At 35.9% G+C, this 24,712-nt stretch overlaps 1 protein-coding gene across 7 annotated transcripts in view; it reads right to left on the bottom strand.

The window, feature by feature from the left end:
- The window catches only part of GNGT1 (G protein subunit gamma transducin 1), a 369,437-nt gene that overhangs the window by 310,982 nt on the left and 33,743 nt on the right, over window positions 1-24,712 (bottom strand). Inside the window, exon 2 of one of the 7 annotated variants that reach the window (XM_032304827.1) lies at window positions 11,193-11,442. The exons of the other annotated variants lie outside the window; for them this stretch is intronic. Within the exon in view, the coding sequence (XP_032160718.1) occupies window positions 11,326-11,442 (117 nt within the window). The 3' untranslated portion in view covers window positions 11,193-11,325. Of the gene's footprint in view, window positions 1-11,192; window positions 11,443-24,712 lie in introns of those variants that run through there. 7 annotated transcript variants of the gene reach the window in all.

Here is a 24,712-nt window from a genome sequence, read left to right on the forward strand (position 1 = left end):
GGGCAAGCATGAAAGCAACCTCCTCTGGCTATCTGGATTAGAATGCTACCTAGTCACAGGAGCTGTCTGAGAATGCTCCCTGCTCAGTGCCTTTACAGGACTTTATGGTCTCCAGTGCAATGCAAAAACCCATGTTTTACTGGACCCAGCTAACTCATCTTCAGGAAACCTAGATTAAGCACCTGGGGTCACTTTTGGGCAATCTTTTTCCTTATATTACACCAGAGGAGTTCCACTTTCTTTCACTATAATTGGCCCCTTGAAAAGCAAATTCCCCTGTCCTATACAAATGTACAGACATTTGGAATCTTACACATCCAAATCTGTTAATGAGAGCTCGGAAGTGCCAAGATAAGATGTGGTATATATACACAATGGAATACTATGCAGCCATCAAAAGAAATGAAATCTTGCCATTTGCGACAACATGGATGGAACTAGAGCGTATCATGCTTAGCGAAATAAGTCAAGCAGAGAAAGACAACTATCATATGCTCTCCCTGATACGAGGAAGTGGTGATGCAACATGGGGGCTTAAGTGGGTAGGAGAAGAATCAATGAAACAAGATGGGATTGGGAGGGAGACAAACCATAAGTGACTCTTAATCTCACAAAACAAACTGAGGGTTGCTGGGGGGAGGGGGTTTGGGAGAAGGGGGTGGGATTATGGACAATGGGGAGGGTATGTGCTTTGGTGAGTGCTGTGAAGTGTGTAAACCTGGTGATTCACAGACCTGTACCCCTGGGGATAAAAATATATGTTTATAAAAAATAAAAAATTAAAAAAAATAAATAAAATAAAATAAAATACACACTCAACCTCCAAACTTCACTGATTATTTGCAAACTTTCCTTTTTGCTAAACATGATAAACATCCTATAGGCAACTTGACAGATCTGAGTTTTAGGTTTTGACGTCCATACATCTGCCTCGGAAGTGGTAAAGTGTGGTGGGGTGCCTCAAAGGCAGAGGGAGCCATAATGGCACCTGACTGACAGGTAAACATAGCACGTAGAGGCAGCAACTAGTGTACTCCCCCAGAAAAATATTCAGAACCTTAAAAAAAAAGGCAGTGGGGACATTCTTCCAACAGAAGTGTATGGTTCTAGCTTTGTTGTTGGTGGTGGTGGTTGCTTTTTTTTTTTTTTTTTGGATAGGAGATATGGTGCTTAAACTCAAAAAAATCCAAAGACCATTTCTGGATTGTTTTCTCTGTCCTGAGATGATATCAAAGTAGGCTCTGGGCAAGGTCCTGATATGACTCAAGCATACTCTTGTCCTGAGCCTACTTTGTGGAACTATTGAGCTCTGGACCAATTTATCAGATTTGTTCTTCAGCTTCACACACATCTGTCCCTTGACAGCCTCCTGCTCTATCCTGGAAACCTCCAGAGGGTATGGTACTCAGCTCTCTGCCAGGACCAGAAACTCTTCACATAGTTTACTGTTCTTCAGAGTATTGTGCACTAGAGTCCTGGTGAGGGGGTAAGTGACAGTAAATGTACATTGGTTGACTGATTTTTCTTAGATGCATTTTATCAGTTAAGGATCCAAGAGAAAACAAATGGCATAATGATGGCATAATGGAATTATATTAACTTAGGGTAACTTGATGAGAATCTAATAAGAGACTTTTTTTTTTTTTAACAAAATATGGTCAGGATATAGGGAAACCAGAAGGGATAGTGCAGGACCCTGAGGCTGAGAAGGGGGAGAAGAATTTACCACCCTAGGCCTAAAAGCAGATGAAGAGTGAGAGCAACTATTCAAATTAGAAGGACAGAGCTAAGAAATGAGAGTCACCTGTAAAAAGCTGAGACTAGATGGAGGGACCCACCAAATCCCATAGGAAAGAGCCAGGGAAATAAATATCACTTCTTCCATGCCTCTCCTTTCTTCCTTCTGGTCTCTTGTTGGTGCTACTGACTGGCAAAATCCAGTGTTCACTCTTGAGTCCAGAAGACAAGAGCAGAGCATGTTGGAGAATGGCAAAGAGTGAATATGGAGAGGCAAGGGAAGATACCCAACATACTCACCCACTGAGCAGGGGGAATGGAAGTGACATAATCATGAAGGGTCAGTGAGGACCAGTAAAACAAGGCTGAAATTATAATGCCCAAAGTGCTTCAGGGCACTGACAGTAAAATCAAAACCGCCAGAGAAAATGGAACCCCACATGACCTGCTTAGGCTTTCTCCATAGGAAAGTAGAGATCTCCACCCCTTCTGCTTTTGCCAAATAACCCCTTCAAATGCTACTGAGCACTTTCAGTATTATCTGAATCACATCAGTCAGCAGACATTAGTGACAGGTGTTGGATGGTACTTGGCTGTAAGAGAAATATCCAGAGGGAGTTGATTTCTTCACACTGATGACAGAAAAAGAAAATCAGGTGCACAGTGTGTGACTTTGTGACTATGGACAGTGATACATATTCTAACTTCTCTGTTTCTGACATTCTTTTTCACCTATCGTGCAATCACTTACAAGTATTAATCAGTTTCACAACTTTATTCTTACATTATCGTTGAGTCTTCTAATTCTGAGGATTCTGGTCATTTTCAAGACATTTTTCCTATCTTTTATTCTTTCTCTCCTCTACCTCTGGTGTTAAAAAGAAATGTTTCCTAAGTTTCTATCTTCAGAGAAAATAGTAGGGGATGGAGCTGCCTGACCTTGGAAATTCTCAGAGCTTTCCTTTTCCATCTCATAAGACCTCTCTTGACTAACCTCTCAGAGTTCTCAGAAATAAAATGACATAACAGATGAGGAACAATATTTTTTTTAAGTTTTTTTTTTTAAGATTATTTATTTATTTATTTGACAGAGAGAGATCACAAGTAGGCAGAGAGGCAGGCAGAGAGAGAGAGAGGAGGAAGCAGGCTCCCTGCTGAGCAGAGAGCCCGATGCGGAACTCGATCCCAGGACCCTGAGATCATGACCTGAGCCGAAGGCAGCGGCTTAACCCACTGAGCCACCCAGGCACCCTGAGGAACAATATTTTTAAACATGTTTTACTCATGTCTCTTTTTGCAGGTTTCTGTATTTTCCTACTACTTCTTTCAGGGAATTGGTTGATTCCCAGTTTAGTTTTATTTGTATGTGAAGAATTTTTTTATCTTCTCTATTTTCACAGTAATAAACAGAAAGACCTATAAACATAAGGACATGTACAAACACACATTCACAGACCAACAATAAGCAGCCATTTCTATTTTCATTTCATTTCATTAATTTCTGAATGTTCATGTTTGAAAGTTATTGGAAAAAAAAATGAATTCACATCTAGAGGCACTGGTGAGAAATATGGTCACTGCCAACCTTAGCGGGAAAAAATAATACAACGTGGCAAAAAATTCTCCTTAGTGGTCTGGGGATGGAGCCCCGCACTGGGTTCTCTGCTCAGCGGGGAGCCTGCTTACTTTCCTCTCTCTCTGCCTCTCTGCCTCCCTGTGATTTCTGTCTGCCAAAATAAATAAAATCTTAAAAAAAAAAAAATTCTCCTTAGTAATGTTTTCTTTGTATTATTTTATTAAATGGTATAACCATTTTAGGGGATATGAAGGTTAATTTTCCACAATGCCAATTTTAAAATATAAGTCATTTTGAAATGTATAATTTCACTGTATATACTAGCTGTATAGTAATGGAAGAGAGAACCATATATTGGGTTTACATTAACGATTGTAAACTATGGGATCATTATATGGTTTACTTACACAAACTTTCATTAAAGATTGATATTTATATTTTTATGCCCGACATAAACACCTGAATCTTGACTGCAGTGGCAAAGTCCATAATCTAAGTGAGAAATTTCTCTACATGGCAATATTTAGAGAGGTTCTTTAACTGGAACTCTTAGAGTCCAGATCATCACTGAACACATACTCTGAAAAGAGAATTGTATTTAGTGTCCTACATTCAACACTGGCATAAATTTTATATAAAGTGATGTTTTCATGTCAAATTCCAATATCTCCTCACCAGGGATAGAAAAATACCCCCTCAGTATACCTAAGAGCAGAGTCACTTTTCTGAGCAAATAAGGATTCCTTTTCATGTAAGCAGTATTGATCCTCCTCCTTGTCTCTAATGAGTCTGTCCTAGGATATTGTCTTTTTATATCATTACCATCTAGAATAAATTTTTCATCTTTGCTATACACTTCCTCAAAGCTCTTTTTCCACGAAGAAACTTTGTAACTTTGTTACTAAAAAGGTATTACTTTCTTCCATTATATCCAAAATGTGTGGTTCTTATGACCCTTTCATTACACTGAAAATGACTACCCTCTTTGTGATACCCAGATGTTGTCTTTTTTTTTCTCCACTCTGAATATTTTGTGTGCTAACTTACTTGAAAATTTCATGTTCTACTTGAAATTTTATATTCTATTGTAACATCTAATTAAAAATTGGTCTCCATCTCACCTTCATCTTTACCCAGTTGGTCAAAATTTATGAATACTGAAGTATGTCTTACATTTGATACACAAACTCTTCTGTACTATTTGAGGGAAGTATTAGAATTTAAATTTTATATATTTAACAATATATACATTGAATTGATAAATATGTGGAATAAAGGCGTCTTCTGCTTTCAAGGCACAGATTTCCCGTTGATCACGATATTTTTTTCCTGTTAGACCCAAATAATCAACTTGTCAGTTATAAGATGAGACCCACCTACAATCCAGATATAACGGAAACACTACCTGCCTTGAGAATATTACATTTGTGACAAGGTATAACAAAAAGATTTTCCATGTTACTATTCATAGTGTCATGAGGAAAACAGTGTCATTAATTTGAAATAAAAATATGGGGAAGGATAATAGGAGGAAAAACATTCACTTCTATTACCCCCAATGGATCTGCTAAGTAAGAAGATCACTTATTTCAAGCTAAAAGTACTATATTAATTCATTATAATGAACAAACAATTTGGCCTAAAATTGCTTTAATGTGACTAAAGAAATACGGCTCATTACTCATTATGCCCAACACTTAACATAGTACTTCACAGTGCATTTGTCAGTCATTATTTCTGAGGTAATCTGTCTTCCTGCTTCTCTGATGACTACCTGTTGTCAACTGTAAACCTCTCCTCCAGTCTACTTCTGATTAAATTATGACTTCTCCCAGAATTTAGAAACTCAAAGATCCAGGAGTTCGAAGTTGGACCAGAGATCTGTTGTGTCATAATTTACCTTTCTGAAGCTGTTAAAGAATAAAAGGGAGGCATATTTTTAATTCAAAAATTATTGACTACTTCATTAAATTAAAAACATATGAAGTTTTTGCCACCATTTATGCCACATTAAATGAAGTAGCTTATGAAAAAGTGATGATATTACCAAAAACATCTAGGGGACAAAGACAAAATACAAAAATTATCTATGCGAGGCTGTCAGTGACCTGCCAGAACAGAAAAAAAAAAACAAAACTTAGATTCGGGATAGAAAGGAATTTCAAAAACATTAACTGATATCCTGAGGTCCACTTTTCTACTTGATCTTAAAAGTAAGACCCCAAATGATCAGTTAGTTGCATCCAAGAAATGTAATTTTAATAATATTGATAGGAATATAAAAGAATTTAGCATCCATCATGGTAAAATTCAAATTGCCTGGCATTCAAACAAATGAAAATTATAAACCTACAAATAGCTCAACTACACAAACCACCAAAAAGTAAAACAATGGAGGAAAAATACTAACATTAGTCAAAAGAAAACAGGGGTGGCTTTATTAATATCAGGCAAAGGAAAGTACAGCTCAAGGAATATTACGAGGAATAGAAGAGGAGGTCATTTCATAATGATCATAATTGACTCAATAAAAGGTAACAACTGTAAATATTTATACATCTCATAGAAAACTAACAGAACAATAAGGAGAAATAGAAAAATCCACAATTATAATTATAGATATCAATAACCCTGTCTTAATAATTAGTAGAACACACAGACTAAAATCAGTATAATGTAAAAGACTTGAAAGATTCTATCACCCAACTTGACTTAGTTAAAACACCCCACCCAACAACAGCTTAAAACACATTATCCTCAAGAGCACATGAACTATATTCCAAATAGGTCATGTTCTAGGCCATTAAACATGTTCCAAAATTTTTTAAGGATTCATCTATGTTCTATAACTACTACAATGAAATTAAACTGGAAATTAGTACTAGAAAGAACACTGAAAAATCCCCAAATATTGTAAATGAAAAAATGTCTCATGGGCCAATGAGAAATCAAATTTAAAAGTAATTCTGAACTGAATGAAAACAAAACATATCACAATTAATGGGCTGTCACTAAAACAGTACTTAGGGAATATATAGAAAAGTTTCAAAACAATGACCACAACTTGTACTACAGAAAATTAGAAAAAAGATGAGCAAATAAAATACAAAGTTAGTAAAAGAAAGAAAAAAAAGAAAAATGGAAATCAATAAAATAGAAAGTGTAAAAATTATAATAAATAATAAAATATTATAATATAATAAATATATAAATAATATTAATATTAATTAATATTAACATTAAACATAAATATATATAAATTAATATAATAATATAAATAATAAATGGAAGCAAAATCTGGTTCTTTTAAGAATATAAATGTTTACAAACATCTATGAAGTCTAATTAGGATATAGAGAAGACACAAGAAGTAGGTGATATTTACAAGTTTTGTAGACTTTTTTTTTTACAAAAAGGAAATACTAAGAAAACTTTGTCAGTAAATTCACCAAATTAGATGATGTGGACAAGTACCTTGACCATACAAACTACCAAAGCTCACTTACAAATAAATAAACAACCTAAGTAGCCCTATACCTAGAAAAGAAATTCAATTTGTAATTTAAGAACTTCCTATAAAAGAAAATCTAGGCCCAGTTGACCATGATGGTGAATTCTAACAAATATTTAAGAAATAAATAATATCCATTCTATGCAAACTCTTTGGTAAACTCAAGGAGGAGGAATATTTCCCTACTCATTTTTTTTTTTAAAGGTTATTTACTTATTTGTCAGAGACAGAGCACAAGCAGGGGGACAGGCAGGCAGAGGGGGAAGCAGGCTCCCTGATAAGCAAGGGGCCCAACGTGTAACTTGATCCCAGGATCCTGGGATCAGGACCTGAGCCAAAGGCAGACACTTAACCAACTGAGCAACCCAGGCTGCCCATTCCCTACTCATTTTAAGAGGCCAGATTTATCCTGATAATCAAGAGTAGAGAAATTACACAAGTAAGACAACTACAAACTAATAACCTGGATGAATACGGATGAAAAATCTAAGCAAAAAGTAAATTGAGTTGTATAACATATGAAAATAACAATACATAGACCAAGTGTCATTTATCTGTAGAATGCAGAGTTGGTTTAACATTCAAAAATCAGTTAATTTAATTCATCATATTAAATAAAAGAAAAAAAACATAGATTATCCCAATGGAAAATATAGTCATAATAAAAATCCCTAGCAGCTAGGAATAGAGGGAATTTATTTAATCTGGTAAGAGGTACCTAAGAAAGCTAACATCACACTTGATGCTTTTTATCCCAAGATCGGGAATAAGACAAGGATGCCTAGCTCTTGTCACTTTATTCAACACTATGCTGGGGATTATGGCAGTGCCACAACCAGAAAATAGAAATAAAGGGGATCCAGACTGGAAAAGAAAAACTAAGATGGTATTTATTCACAGATGACATGATCAATCTATGTTGAAAATCTTGCAAGGATGGAGATAAAGTAAAAACTTCATTTATTGCTAGTAAAAATATAAAATAAAAGTTTCTTTGAAAGTTTCTCTAAACATTAAAAGTAAACTTACTTATTATTCAGCATTTCCATAGGTATCTACCCAGGAAAAATGTAAGCATATGTCCGAACAAAGACTTGCACACATATATCCAGAGTAGCAATATACATAATAACACCAAACGAGAAGCAATCCAGTGTTCATTAACTGATGAATGGAAAAACAAAATGTATATACCCACAGTGGGATACTACTCATCAGTAAAAACAAACTATTGACATATACAACATGGATAAACCTCAAAATATTACACCAAATGAAGGGGGCTGCACATAAAATACTACACGTTGTATGGCTCCATTTATACGAAATGTCTAGAAAAGGCATATTGACAGAAAAATTAATAGTTGCCTGGGGAGAAGGGTGGGAGCCATGATTAACTACAAATAGCCATGAGGAAACTTCTTGGAGGGATAGAAACTGTCTAAAATTGCATCAGGATGATGGGTATACAACTCTGTAAGTTTACTAAAAATTACTGAAATATATCATTACAATGAGTGAATTTTATGGTATATAAATGGCATCTTAATAAAACTGTTTTTTTTTTTTTAAGCCAAAAACCCACAAAGGTTAGGAGTAGGAGCTTTAGATGAAATAGGCTTGGCAGAGTATTTATAATTATTGACGCTAGGTGACAGGCAGTGGGGGGCCATTGTACTTTCCTTTTACTTTTCTCTACACTTGAAAATTTTCAGACTAAAAAGTGAAAACAAAATGAGTAAATGATTAATATTTTGGTCTCTTGAGCAACTTATTTTATAGTGTCTGAGTGATGTGTTATTAGCATATGCTGTTTCTACCCCTAAGTGCCCACATTCATTTTTAACCAGAAACTAAGTTGACTTAAACTTCCTAATATTTCCTATTTCAGTCATTTATCATTCTTAATAAGTCTAGAGAGCCACTTTCAACTTAATTTCTCGCTTCAATTATAAATGAGCCTAATGCCTGATTTTCATGCATTTCCACATTTCAACAATCTTACTCAATATACTACGAGATTACTGAGGACTTGGGCATTGGACACTCTGTGCCAATGCCAAGGGAATGGAAACAAAGAAGCTGTTCTTCATATTGATTCCAAGTTTTCTTCTTACTCTCATTAACTAGGAATTGTCTATGAGGTTATAACATACATTAAAGTAGTTTTTAAGTTTTTCCATAAAGAATTATACACAATTGATGCTACACTGGGAGTTATGAAGAAGTACCTGGTTTCTCTCTCAGTTCTGCCAACAACACATAGTGTGTTCTTGAACAAGTAGTAATCTAACTTCTCTTTATCTGAGTTGTCTCCAGTATTAGACCACAATTTTTCGACCCTATTCCTCTTGCCTTAGAGAATGAATCCTAATCAATTTTTCTGGAGCTATGACATTCATATCCAGGCTAAGCCTCACCTCATTTCTGAAGTCCTCCATGGTTTTTTTCTGTAGTTAGATTTACTCATTCCTTCTGATTTTTAATATGACTTTGATTAATATTCATTTTCAAATTTATCACACTGTGATTTGTATTATGAGATGATTTCATGCCTGTCTCTCCAGTGAGGGTATGAAATACATGACTTTGGACAAACCACATTCTGTTTATCTTTGAATCCCGGAAGTTAGTTAAGTGATCTCTCAAAAATAATAATAATAATAATAGTTATTATTATTATTATCGCCTCTCAAAATGTTTGTTAAATTGAATTGGAGTTCATCTTGTCCAATGTTTACATTTGACGGATAAAAAACTCAAGCCTAGAGTAGGCAGTATTTCTTCACCTTTTCCACATCATGGCACAAACAGAAAATATTAACATTCGTGTTGTATGCTAAGGTAATTAAATGAGGCTGCTCCAAGTAGAAACTATTTCCGTAGAAGCTACAGCAGTCCAAAGCACCTTTGGACACTTAAAAGGCAAGCAGATCATTATCTCAACCTGGTTATAACCTATTTACAAGATACCTATGTGCCACAGTGTAGTAGGAGGAATGGAGGTTCTGGTTATCAGTCTCAAGGTCATCCAGGTTCCTAGCTTCAAATACTTTTCAGGCTCAATTGTAGTTAAATGTGCAATTAAATCCAGATAGCATTAAATGTACCACTGAATAGAACACTTTCTTTTTCATTTGGTTGGTGGCCAACTCCTCCAGGCTTATTTTTATATAATACCCTGTAAATAAAAATCTTCTTAAGCTATGCTCTCCAAAACACAAGCAGGATATTTTTGAGTAAATATTTAGTTTTATCTTCTGTATCCCTAGATGCAATGCTTCTATCCATCCTAGTTCCACATTACAGGCAATTCCTTCATTAAAAAAGGTATTAATAAATAAAAATAATATTTATGGGTGTGTTATATAAAGATGAATATAGTCCAGGCTGGATTCATTTTTATACATTCATTATTACAATACATATTTTTTGTTACATTAAAAGAAACTATAAATAAAATATTTTCTTGAGCCCTAGGCACTGTGGCTAATGGAAAGCTCGGCTCTGCCCAATCCATTAATGATTTCAGGCTTTGAAGCTCACTCACATGGGGACCCTTAACCATCCCATGGGCTAAATTTCTGGATGTCTCCAGCAGTAGAACAATTGATCTTAGCAATGATTAAATAGAAAGGTAGCAGAATTGAACGTACACGCAAGTACTGAAAATAATACATTCTAATAATCCCTACTTTGGGGCTATTAATGTGTCCTTGGGCCAGTCCATTGAACTAAACTTAATTACCTTTGTTTGTTCAGTTAAAAATAACTCATGGGAGGCTTTATTGGGATACTTTGAATCATTACATAAGATTTCATATTGTGAATAAAGTTGCCTACCCGATTGCTACTGGGTAACTGATGTCTGTCACAGAAACTGAATACGAAGTCTGAATTTACAGGCTGCGTAGAATCTGATCTCTCATGCTCCCAGTTCCTAATTATTTTCAACTGGAAAAGGCACCCATGTTTTCCAGAGAGAAAGTGGCCCTGAATTAATATAACGCATGGCAGATCAAGAAGAAGAGAGTAAGTGGATTAGTTCCTTGTTCTTAGTTGCATCATGAAGATAGAAAGCCCTTCCTTCCTTTTTCCTTTCCCATGGATTTTATCCAGAACTCTTTCTCATCAGCATGTCCAGGTAAAAACTGATGTTACATGAGGATTTTCTTACCTTCACTCAAATTCCCTTCTGAAATGTATTTCCAGGTGGGCTCAGATCTGATCAAATACTGAAAGTCTAGGCCCCACAGCTCTCTTTCTTGCATTCTTTGACATGCATAATAAGGCCAGAACTACTGCTGCTAGTCTCATAAACAGCTAGGCCCCACAAGGAATCTGATGATTACTAGCTTTTATGCCAGAAAGACTGAAGGATTTTAACCAACATTTATCTCATTTATTTCAACGAATGAGCTGCTTTCCTCAAAGGATTCAGCACCTCTTCACTGTTGGGGTCTCAGATCAGGTGGTGACTACCAGAGAGGGCTTTATCCCTTCAGACTCCACAGGAACTGTGTTTACTTCCTTTATAATGGCTCCCAGAAATTGTTCGGGCAACACTTCTGCATTTGCATATGAAATTGGGACTGCAATCTCCTCTCAGTCTCTGCACCTGGGAGTGGGAGTGTGGGGTAGAATTGGTAATAAGAGAAGCAGCTATTGTATCTGTGAATTTTAATTTATTCGTTCAAAATATATTTATTGAATGCTTACTAAATACCAATCTGAGATACCAATACACAAAGAGGAAAGACAGTTTCTATTCTAAGAGGGTTCACATAATCTGAGGGAAGAAACAATAAGAAATAACCCTTATATTGGAAAGAGATAAATGCTATGATTAAAATAATTAGAAAAAGATCTGTACACACTCTACAAAAGAGAAATGTCAAGTTGGTGACAGCTTATGGTTAATACCAGATAAATTCAGATTTCCTTATTTGGGCTTAATATGTTTCTCCTACTTGATGGTTACTATAGGTGGTAGGTACTATTCTATGATTCTTGCTCTGATTTCAATCTTCTTGTTTAATATCATCTAAGTTAGGGTGCCTGGGTGGCTCAGTTGGTTAAGCAACAGCCTTCGGCTCAGGTCATGATCCTGGAGTTCCGGGATCGAGTCCTACATCAGGTTCCCTGCTTGGCAGGGAGTCTGCTTCTCCCACTGACCTCTCTCCTCTCATGCTCTCTCTCTCATTCTCTCTCTTTCTCAAATAAATAAACAAAATATTTAAAAAATATATCATCTAAGTTGATATGTCCTAATTTCTGTCCATTTTAAAACACATCTTTCCCCAACCCCATTTTCTTATATTCCTCCCAAACTTTCCACCAAAGAGGTAAACTTTGAAAGTTAAACAGAAAAAAAAAAATGTATATTTTAAAAACACAGAGACAAGATATTGTATTAGTTCTCCACGACTGCAAATTACCATAAACTTAGTGGCTTAAAACAACAGAAATTGATTCTCTTATAATTCTGGAGGCCAGAAATCTGAAAGCAATTTCACTGCACTAAAGTAAAGGTGTCAACAGGGTTATGTTCCTTTTGGAGGCTCTAAGGGAGAATTCATTCCCTTGCCTTTTCCAGCTACTGAAGGCCACTTAATGAGTCTTGGTTTATGGCCTCCATCTCTATCTTCAAAATTCATCAATCCAACCCCTTCTGATATTACATGGCCTTCTCTCTGACTGTTTCTCCTACATCCTCCTAATGAGAACACTTGTGACTACATGGGTCCACTTGGAAATCCATGATAATCTCAAAATTCTTAGTTGCAACTACAAAATTCCCTTTGCTGTGAAAGGTATTATTCACAGGTTCCAGGAATGAAGTTGTGGACGTATTTAGTGGGCCATTATTCAGCCTACTGTAGTTATTGCAAGCCCAAGGAATTCATGAAAAGCATCCAGAGCTTATTTCTGGGCAGCACATTCTATACTGCCACCATATATTTGCCAGTCTTCACTCCATTCCTAGAGCTTGGTTATATATCGAAAATACGTAACCTAACTAAAACTGGCTATGCTTACTAATATTTCACAACTTCACAATTAATATTAATTTTACAATATTAAAAATCTCACTTCTCCTTATTTTTATTTAAAGTGTACATGAAAGTTTCAAAAAATGAAATTGGGGTGCTTCTAGTTCATTGATGTTTAATTCATCTAAAATTTCACTTGGGAAAACACTCATACTTTCACAAAGCTGTAGATGTTTCTCCCTCAATTCATGGTCTTAAAAAGTAAAGATGGTTGTTCTTAAGTCTGAATAGAGAACCAGGGAGAAACATACATAGTTTCCAATGTTTCATTTCTAGTGAGATTGACTTTTGCTCTCATTTTACATTTAGTTAGCCCTTAGTGAGGAATATTTTTTTCTTAATTAAAATCATATCAGAGTCAATAAAAGAGTGTGCATGTTTGTGTTCTCAAATGGAGACAAAATGTCTCCTGGTTTTTCATTGAGCAATTGTTCACGAGGACATGGATTTAACATGCATTTGTTAAAACCAGCAGTGCTAAAGCTATTTATGGCCCCTCCCTCCAGTATCACATAGACTTACAGTGGAGAGATCAAGTTCTGCAGAATGGCTCAGGTCTTAAGCATTCACTTTATTCTCATTTCAATATCATTCCTTGTCTATTGATAAGAACCATCAGTAAAGAAGCTAAGTACTGTTGGAAAGGAAAATGTGTATTCCACACCACCCATGACAGAGAAATCTTACTGACTTTTATAAGTGGTACATTTGTCAAAGATGAAGATAGTAAAATGCAGACAAAGGTATCCAATACTTAGAGTTTAAATGACAAGCACATTCATGATTCCTTTGAAAAAGTCTGTTGTTTATACTGCAGTACTTAGCATTTTCAGTTAGGAGATCCACCAATATTCAAAGTTTACTAATAGTAAACTTGATAGTTTGACAGATTTTTGAACTTTAATCAAAATTCACAGTTGCTATGAATACTTAACTTTTGTCATTTTCTTTCTTGTGTTTGGGGAGGCAATATTGGGAACCAGGGCAAAAACAGCAGCCTGGATGCCAGCCTCAGTTTACCTGACACCATTAGATAAGTTATTCAGAACCAACACTGCAAAGTGTTGGTTTCCCAATATCATAATGTCTGGTGAGATACTATTCCTAGAAGGTTTTAAACACGTAGGGAGCAAAAAGCCCTAAATAAACACAAAATGTCTGCATTTATATTTAGACTAAATTATCATATTTTCTTCATTTAGTATTTCTTCTATTTTATTTTCATATATACATCAGTGAGTGATTTGTATGGAGCCTCATGGTATTTTAAAAATAAATATGCAAGAAAACACTGTATGGTTCACGTTTTGCTTTGTACTTGACTCATCAAGTCCTCAACTGAGTTGATACGAAGTTTTAACCTTTTTTAGGTAATCAATTTTAGATGAGAATAATAAAATCTCCTTAAGCCTCAGATGTGAAGCTACAATTACTATTTTCTTCCTTATTACAATTTCACTATGGCTATCTATACTCTAAAAATCTGTCATCGTGACATCAAAATGTCATGAAAAAGACTATGAGGTCTCTTCATTATTAGCTATTATCAGCTCTCTTGCCACCCCCCCCCCAACTCTTACAAATTCTTTGGGTGGGTTCATTCCTTAACCCTTAATTTCATATTCAGATGGAGAAAAGATCATTGTAGGGATTCTTCTTTCACTATTCTTCCCACTTTCTTGCTTAATCCTCATTTTAACATAGATTATGTAACTGATTAGCTTTAAGATGTTTAAACACACAACTAAGACTTCCTTCTCCCTCTTATCTTTTAATTTCTTCCTTAAGCAAATATGTTTACATTGCTCATATAAATACTGATATGTGCTAAGATATAAGTGCAGGGAATGTAATAATGGAAAAAACTCATGATGAGAGAAGAGAAATAACACAGCAAGTTCCTTACTTTCTGAGACCTGGTTTTTCAGCTACAATGTGGGATTGATACCTGCTTTATAAAATTGCAAAGAAGATGAAATGAAATGTATTTAAATGCCTTATTAAAGTAACTGGACATGATCAAGCCCTCAAAAATAGTGTCTCTGATTATTATTTTTATTATCTCTATTATTTTTAGTAACATTATCAAAATCATTATTTTGGTGTCCTTCTTAAGAAAACAAGTGAAATTAATCCTGAGAGAGATTGCCATCACCTACCAAGTCTTCGGAGCTTAATTATGATTTGGTTACAAAAAATTTATTAAAGTCAAGAATCTTAGTAACTTCATTGTACCATCTTTCTTCACTCCTGTAAAACTCAGACATTTTTTTCCCACAATTCTGGGTACAATGGACAGGATTCCTAATATGCTGGTTTTTAAACCATTAAATAAAGCAATCACTGTCTTAGGATTATCTTTTGGCCTTCTATTAAGGAAACTGCAAGCAAGCATGTCACCTTGCCTTTTGTGCTCATTTTGACTCCTTTACTTTTCAAGAACTACCTAGAGAAGGGCACTTGCAATTTTAGCCATTTATTATTCTGCAGTTAATTTCTGAAGCATTCCTAGGAATATGTTTAAGGAACTGAAGACAAATGTGACTGAAGAAAGCAAGTACAGTCATATGAGGACTCTTGGCTGCAAGTGATAGAAACTCAAGTTCTTATTTAAAAAAAAATAATAATAATTTATTGGCTCTCTTAACTGGAAAATTTAAGAGCTGAATTCTGGAGTTGAGATTGTTATGGAAGAGAGAAAATTCTTACGGTGATTAAAAATGAGTATGAAAAGCTGCATTAATATCAGAAAATAATTATAAGCCAGTGAAAGTTTCTCTGAAACAAGTAGGGTGGTCAAATTCAGAGATTTTTTTTTTTAAAGATCTTATTTATTTATGAGAGAGAGAGTGCACAATGTGTTCACAAGCAGAGGGAGGGGCAGAGGGAGAGGGAGAAGTAGACTACCTGCTGACTTAACCTCTCCATGCCTCTCATTTCATTTTTTTTTTTTAAGATTTTATTTATTTGAGAGAGAGAGAGAGTGCACAAGCAGGAGGGAGGAGCAGAGGGAGAGGGAAAAGCAGGCTCCACACTGAACAGAGAGCCCAACCTGGGGCTGAACCCAGGATCCTGGGATCGTGACCTAAGCAGCAAGCCTGACCTAACCGGTAGAGCCACCAGGGTGCCCCAGATATTTTTTCAGTAAAGAAACAGTGCATTTACCCAGCAAATATGGATAATATCCATGGCTGGGCCACATCTGGTTGCCTCCACACAGACTTTCTTTTTTTTTCTTTTTTAAGATTTTTTTTAAGATTTTTTTTATTTATTTATTTGACAGAGAGAAATCACAAGTAGATGGAGAGACAGGCAGAGAGAGAGAGAGGGAAGCAGGCTCTCTGCCGAGCAGAGAGCCCGATGCGGGACCCGATCCCAGGACCCTGAGATCATGACCTGAGCCGAAGGCAGCGGCTTAAACCACTGAGCCACCCAGGCGCCCCCACACAGACTTTCTGCCTTCTCCACCCTACTCCATGCATCAGGACTGACTCCTATTAACTGGACTTCCTTATTTTCTACTTTCTGATTTGTTCCACCAATGTGAGGCACTGTCTGAAAGTCTGAGGGTAGGAGGCTTCTGAGAAGTCAAGGTATTTATCCCTTCAGTTCTTCCCTGCTCTGCCCTGGATTGCCCAGGGCTGTGTTCCTTGACCAAGACTTGAGCTTCTTTCTGATGGGTTTCTCCTACAGCTGGAGGTCTCAGAGGCTTCCAGTAAACATACATGTCTTTGTCCTTTCAAGCTGACAGGCGATGGCAGCTTCCTGTTTTTGCTAGCTTTTCAGTCGTTTGCCATTCTTTATTGGCTTTGTTAAACCTGGCAAATATTTGTAAAAAAACTGGTTTATTAAAGTATTCTCAATTATCCTCGAAGATTTTATTACATCTTCCCTGCTAACTTCCAGTCTGATACAACTAATTTATACCAGGCCTGAACGCTCACAAAGACCTTTTGAATGTAATTCTGTGAGTAGGTTGCTCTCACTGAATGGATACACTAACCTTATTGCAGTTGGGCCTTATTGATCCCAACTCTTCATCTCTCCGCAACAGAATTGGACAGCTGTACACTTGCCATGGACTCAAGGTATGCAGAGTGAACTTCCTCACCTCTTTATGAAAGTATATGATACTTTGAAAGCATGGGCCAATCACTACTGAGGCCACAGTGGTTTTGTGGGTTGCATGTTCATAAGCTTAGATCAAAGCTACCAGTATCACAAATTCTGCATATCCCTCAAGGTTCAGGAAGTCTTTAATCTCTATGAGACTTTTGCCAACAAAATCACTAGTCTTAGATATCAATTCAAATAAAGCAAGAATTTTAAAAATTAAATAACTGCCTTTGTCCTGTGTGGAAAGTACCTATGCAAAATAAGATGAAATTTTCCAATGGTCAGTTATGTAGAAAAAAGTGAGTCAAATTTTCCTGATAATGAGAAGAGAGGGGTGTGAAGTGGGGAAGAGCCTAAAATCGGGCATAATGACAACTTTGTTATAATCCTCACATTTATATTTAATATAAATTCTATTGGGCAAATCACTTACTTTCTGTCAATTTAAAGAGAGAATTTAAAGAACCTCTAAGTTTGCTTCCACCTTGTACATTTCAAATCTCTAAGACAGATCTTGATTCTTTTTGAAATTTCTGCTTTCTCAGTATAGAGGTCTTCCAAAGCCTTAGAAACTTGGTGAAGTCAATCAGGACTTTAAACACAGAGTTTCAAGTAGGAAATGGAATATAAACACAAGCTGAGTATCTCAATGACCTTTGAAATAGTGGCACCATGCTGGTTGCAAAGTAATATCATATCACAGCACTGTCAGGACCATGAAACAAGACATTTAAGCTAAATACCAACAAATGAAAAAAATGACAAATTAAAAAAAAAGAAGAGTACCACTGAATAATCTTCTATACTGCATTCAATTCAAAATCCAAATAGAAAGTTTTGGTAGTCACAAACTTGTCACGGGTAATTTCAACCTCATGCACAGGGAAGTATGAGCAGTCTATTGCAGGGCTGGGGGTAAAAAAAAAAAAAAAAAAAAAAAAATTTCCTCTAACACACAAGTAGCTCCCAACATGGTTGGGAAACTCTCAGCTAACAGAGAAAAGGCTGCAAAATAAACACAAGCAGATTATTGCTTGTGTTAACCAGCAGCTAAGTTCTTAAGAGGATCTTTAGGTGGGATAATGAAGCAGGACTGCCAACATTGGGCACGTGTATTAGCAGACAGGTACCCAAGTGCAAGCAATGCAAGGCCACTGAGGGCCTCCCTGCATTGCGGAGATTTGCCCAAGTAGTTCTCACAGTGTAGAAAAGTAGATGAACTTGTCTTGTTATAAATAGGCTTGGTCCCAGAGAGAGACAGATGGAGCTGAGTGGAACCTGTCTAGTTATCCTACCCAAATTTGCCACTCAGATAAATTTTTCCAATTCCTCAGGGCAGAAGCGAGTAAAGCAGAGCAGACAAACCTAGGTTATACTGATGGAGTTCCATCTACAGGAAGGAAACATTAGGAATAGAGGTGGTACCTGTGCCAGTGGTAGGAAGTAGCTGAGCTTGAATGAACTGACTGGAACCAAGGTGGAAAGAGATCAGAAGATACAAGTATCAGCCAAGGAAGGTAGAAGTCTGTGCTCCCAAACCTAGAAGGAAATAGTACCCATCCCAATCCAACATCTATATAACTGAAATATTTTTAAGAGCCTTGAAAACTGAGCCAAGGATGAAAAATATTAATCAACCCCAACACTTATATCACTGCCTTCTCATATCTATTGGGGCCCCAACACTTCCCCAGATGTTGGGCACTTTATACTTTTCAAAATACTTCCACAAATATCATTTTGTTTATAACCATAATCATTCTTTTTGGAGAGGCAAGACCATCATTACTATTTATATTTTATAGAAAGGTACAGAGAGCTAAAATGTCATTTTCTTGGGAGACATTTTAGAAGAACTAAAACAAGAACATAGATTTCCTAAAATTCTTTGAACTAGAATATGAAACTTTTGATTGACTTGATGGTATAAGCAGAAGTTAACAAAGAAAATGAAAATACGTTTCTTAACATATTGGCCTTTAATCTCAGAACATGGAAATTCAGATACCCGGAGCTTCAGGTCAAGTCAAAGTTAACAACCATCTTGTGTGAAAATCTTTGAACCATCAGTCCATGAAGTAACATTTTACACAATATCACAGAGAGGAAAAACAGTTTTGCTTTGTTTTGTTTTTTAACAAATCTATTAAAGATAGGTTTACAAATACTTTATTTCAGGTTTCTTTTTTGCTGAACTCTTGGTAATACAGAAAAACCTACATAACCATTCTTTAAGGAAAAAGGACATTTCTATTTAAGTCAGTCACTTATTCACTATATTGCATGAACAATAAGTACCAGGCTCTATACTAGGTACTTGTTTATACAAAGAAGGAAAAGGCTTATCTTTAGTTGAGAATATTTAAGTCAGAGAAATGGAAACATTCATCAGTATAATAAATTATAGCAGCTGAAATGACAGGGGGAAATATAGTCTGCAATGGAAGCACAAAGAATAAAATAAAGAGAATTTATTTTAAAGTCGAAAGTTTCAGAACTTTTCTTAGAGATTTTATATGATATATAAATTCTTTTCTACCAGAATTTTACTTTATGAATCATGGAAGCTGGGTTTATCCTATTTAGCTTGTAAATAAAAATTTATCTTTACCAACTATACATGTTATTGAAGAGAAAGTATAAATGATCAATATTAATTATAATTCCATGAATGATCACTTCAGCATTTCTCTGGTTATCACAGCATCATGAAGTTAGGGATTAGGAAAGAAATACACTTGGATCCCAGAGCAATTAGAATAATATAAGAATGGAATGATACACTTCTGAAAGACACACATTCCATTACTCTAGCTGAGAAAGAGTGACAAGTCCCTATAGCACCTCTGCACTGACCTGGCAATAGCTAATAATTTTATGAATCCACAGAAAGAACCTACCTTTATGATTTTCTCTGTGCCTTCTGGGGTATGTTCACTGAAATACAGGATGTCCCTAATCACACAGGATCCTACGAAAATGACTGATACCATGGTTGAGCTATTGAGCCATCTTTCAAAAAGCAGAAAATTTTTCTGGTAGTATCCACTCTTGCAAGACTCTTTATCTATGAAAACTTCTTTATAAAGGCTTATTCTGGATAGGAAAATGAGTCTGTGTTAGTTTGTTTAATGAAGCATTCTAAATCTCCCCTGTCGACTGAATAATTTATTCCATTCAAGCAGAGAAGATCCCATGGGGTCTTGTTTATCTTGTGATGGGAACATAAGACATAGTTATGACACAACTGTCCGGTTTTGAAGAATTCAATTCTAAAAATATTCATCTCTGTCAAGAGAGGACCCACCTTAGGGCATAATTATCCACAGTTTTATAAGGGGACTTTCATCATGATTTACTTTCTTTGTCCAAATGGGTTTATACCCTACCTTTTTCTTTTTGAAATGAATAACCTGCCCAATTGTGTGTTTCTCAGAAACAGTTGAGATATAAACAGCAAGTAATTTATCTATTTGATTTCCTGAGTTTGGTAAGATTCCTGAGACAATCCTGGTCTTGGTGCAATCAAATATCCTGCAACATAGGGCATGAGATTGGAGCAAGCTCCAGTGAGGTCATGGGTGGCCCCACAAAGCCTAGTAGAGGAATAACTGTGGTACAAAGCATTCCTTGAAATGACAGGCCACTTGTCATATAGTTAGGACTAAACAGTGTCAGGCTATATGTATAAAACTGGTGGTAGAAATTATTAGAAGCCTCAGCAAGAACAAATAGAAAAGTAAAAAGGAATTAAGCCACAGGCTTGATTTTGGGCATTCAGTAACAGTCAGGCTGATGATGTCAAGCTTCACAGTACTCAAATAAAGGAATTTAATAAATAGACAATTAATAACTGTTAGTTGACAGTAATAGGCTTTGAAGGTAGAACAAGCCAAAGGTAAAATTATTATAGGTAATCCTGAGTATACACAGGTATACTGTGTATACTCAGTATTGAGGGTTCTAGGAATGAAATTTCTGGTACAGGAGAGAGGAACTAGGAGATCAGCAAGTGTTATGGACTGAATATATGTTCCGCCTCCAAAATTCATATGATGAAGCCATAAAACCTAGAGTGGCTGTATTGGGGTACAAAAGTAATTAAGGTTAAATGAGTTCACAGGGTAGGACACTGATCCTATTGGATGTTATCTCTTATTAGAAGACACACTAGAGGGACGCCTGGGTGGCTCAGTGGATTAAGCCACTGCCTTCGGCTCAGGTCATGATCTCAGTGTCCTGGGATCGAGCCCCGCATCGGGCTCTTTGCTCAGCGGGAGCCTGCTTCTCTCTCTCTTTCTCTGCCTGACTCTCCGCCTACTTGTGATCTCTCTCTCTGTCAAATAAATAAATAAAATCTTTAAAAAAAAAGAAGACACACTAGAGCTCACTTGTGCTTGCACTTACTCTTTATCTTAACTTGTGCACACACAAGAAGGTGCTTGTCTCCAACTTAAGGGGAAAGCACACACCAGACATCACCCCTGCTGGCACATTGATCATGCACTTCTAGTCTCCAGAACTATGAGAAAACAAATTTCCATTGTTTAAGCCACCCAGCCTGTGGTATTCTGTTATGGCAGCCCAAGCAGACTAATGCAGGAAACATTAGTAGGTTAAGAACTTTAGAAAGGGAGCTATATGATTTTTAGGTTTTAGTGGAAACTGCAAGCTAAAGAATTTGATATTACAGCTTCAGATTTTATATTTCCCAATAGGATGTAAGCTGCAAGAGATCAGGGACGTATTCATTCTATCCTCAATTCTATAGAACACAGCAGATGTTTAATAAATATAGGTTGAATGAATTTCATCTTACCAAAACTGGCCATACCTACAATAAGGGCAATTGGAAACAAAAGCAGAGAATAAAATGCTCTGAGTACAGTGTTTTGCACACAAAAGACACTGGACTAATGTACCCCAAACAGAGACAGTTGCAGAATCCATTACACCTCTTCCAAAGTCTCGGAATAAAAGTAATTCTCTAGACTACAAAACAAATGTGTTTGGGCCAATTTGGTTGTGTTTTGAAAGGCAAGAGGTACAAAAGGCTGTTGATGAAAGGCAGGAGGAACATAATGGATTTCATTTTTCCATAAAAATAGCCACTGAATGATCATGATCCAACACTGAAAAAAAAAATGTGTGTGATATGCGTATGTGTTTACATAATGTGTTTATGGGGTCACCTGGTTAGCTCCATGAGTTAAGCTTCTGCCTTCTGCTCAGGTCATAATCCCAGACTCGCCTGGGATCAAGCCCAGAGTGGGGCTGCCTGCTCAGTGGCGAATCTGCTTCTCCCTCTGCCCCTCTCCCAACATGTACTCACGCTCTCTCTCTCTCTCTCTCTCACACACACACTCTCTCTCTCTCAAATAAAATCTTTTAAAAAATGTGTTTATGAAACACCTCATAATTCAGATTGTCCACTGACAAAGCAAACTCAATCACAATACAGAGTATTGTGATTGAGATATGCTATATGTACATGTAAATTAATTTTGTAGGGAACTACAAGAGTTTACGGAGCAAACTCTACAGTATAAACCCAACCACTATTTATGTCCTGTATACGTACATTACATTAGTCAAAGCAAATCCTAAACAAGTCCAGAGTCAAGGTTCAAGGACATTTTATACATCAAGAAACGGTAGGAAGAAACATGTGCAATTGTATTATGGAGGAATAAAGTGTCAGAACCAATAATTTAAACTAACACAATTGGTATTTTCTGACTTAAATTTTTTGAAAATCTTTATGATTAGTAGTGTTATGCTATTATAGTGTTATTTTGCTTATCCTTGATTATTAAAGAGATTAAACACATTTTAATAGTTTTTTGGGGGGCCAAATGGATTTCATTTTTTAAAAATATGTGGAAGTGGTATGTATATATTCCCAAATCAAATCAATTGTCCACTGTTATCTTTTCTTGCATCTCTCAAAGTAACTTTTCTTCACCTTCTTCTAATATTTTGGAGAATAAAAGATTACATGTAATTGAATTTATCACTTATGGTGAATGCTTTTTCTACTTGTTTTTTTAAAGATTTTATTTATTCATTTGAATAACAAGAGCATGAGCGAGGGGACTAGGGAGGGAAGAGGCAGAGGGAGAAGCAGACTCCCCACTGGACAGCGAGCCCAATGCCAGACCAATCCCATCTCTCCAGGTTGTTGGAATCTTTCAGTTAATTTCCAGATTTCTGGTGAAGTGAATCATGGAAATTTTTGCCAGTGATCTATTGTTTTTGTAGATAAGAGGATTTCTGGATATCCTTACTCTGCCATTTCTGCTGACATCCCTCTGATAAATACATTTTTAAGTATTGAATTTATATCTAACATTTTGAACAATTCACCTACTAATCCTAAAAATTTATCTATCAATATATTTAAAATGCCTATATGTGTAATCATATCATTGATATCATTACATCATTGATATAATCACATCAAATCAAATGAACAGTGACAATTTTATTTCCTTGGTATTCCTTGTGTTTATTTTTACTTTTTATCTTATTAGAACCTCTTATACAATGTTTAATAGAAATAATAAAAGCAAGCTTCCTTGTCTTGTTGACAATCTCAACAAAATTTTGTGCTATTAAGTATAATGTTGCTATTGATATTTTTATTTACATTAAACCTCCACCAGATTAAGGAACTGCTCTTTTTCTGTTTTGTAAGATTTCTATCTCACATTAATATTGGATTTTTTGTAAATATTGAAATGGAACTATAATTATTATCCTTTAAACTTTTAATGTGCTGAATTACACAGATTTTCTAATATTACACCAAACTTTGATTCCTTAGATAAATTTGACATGGCTGAAATTTTTTGTTTCTGGAGTATTTTTGCTAGTATTTTGTGTAGGATTTTGCATCCCTTATGCATGATTGAAACTGGCCTGCAATTTTCCATCATCATTCTATCCTTTTCAGGTAGTGCTGGCATCAATATTATACCAGATGAAACAAATGACTTCAAAAGTTTTTTCTCATTATCTGGAAGATTTGTATAAATTGGAATACTTTTCTCCCTTTGAATCTGGCAATACTCCCCCGAGAAGTCACTGAATCTTGGATTCCTTTTGTGAAACAATTTTTGATTGCAAGTCCCATTCTTTAATTCAAATTCAAGTTCTTTATTTCCTCCTAGTTGGTTGTGGTAGCTTTTATTTTTCTAGGAATTTATCCACTCTGTCTAAAATTTTAAATTTATTAGCATAAAGATTTCCATAGAACATTGTCACAATATTTTGAAATTGGTATCATTTATAATGATGTCACCTTTTTTATTCTAGATGATTTTGCCTCTTTTTAATCAGTGTCACTGGAATTTTATCAGTTATATTAGCCCCCCCATCCCCCGCCAGGAATCAACTTGTGTTCTTGCTGACCTTTTCAATTGCAGGTTTATTTTCTATTTTATTAATTTGTCTTAATTTGTTTACCTTTATTAATTTTTAGTTATTACTCTGACATCATGAGGAAGTTTTAACTTCTTTAATATTCAGCTATTCTAAATACTATGCATACTATATGCATTAAAGTTTATTTTTCTTTTAAATACTACCCCTCGGGGCGCCTGGGTGGCTCAGTGGGTTGGGCTGCTGCCTTCAGCTCAGGTCGTGATCTCGGGGTCCTGGGATTGAGTCCCACATCGGGCTCTCTGCTCGGCAGGGAGCCTGCTTCCCTCTCTCTCT

Source organism: Mustela erminea, chromosome 11 (assembly GCF_009829155.1).
Source record: "Mustela erminea isolate mMusErm1 chromosome 11, mMusErm1.Pri, whole genome shotgun sequence".
NCBI lineage: Eukaryota > Metazoa > Chordata > Mammalia > Carnivora > Mustelidae > Mustela > Mustela erminea.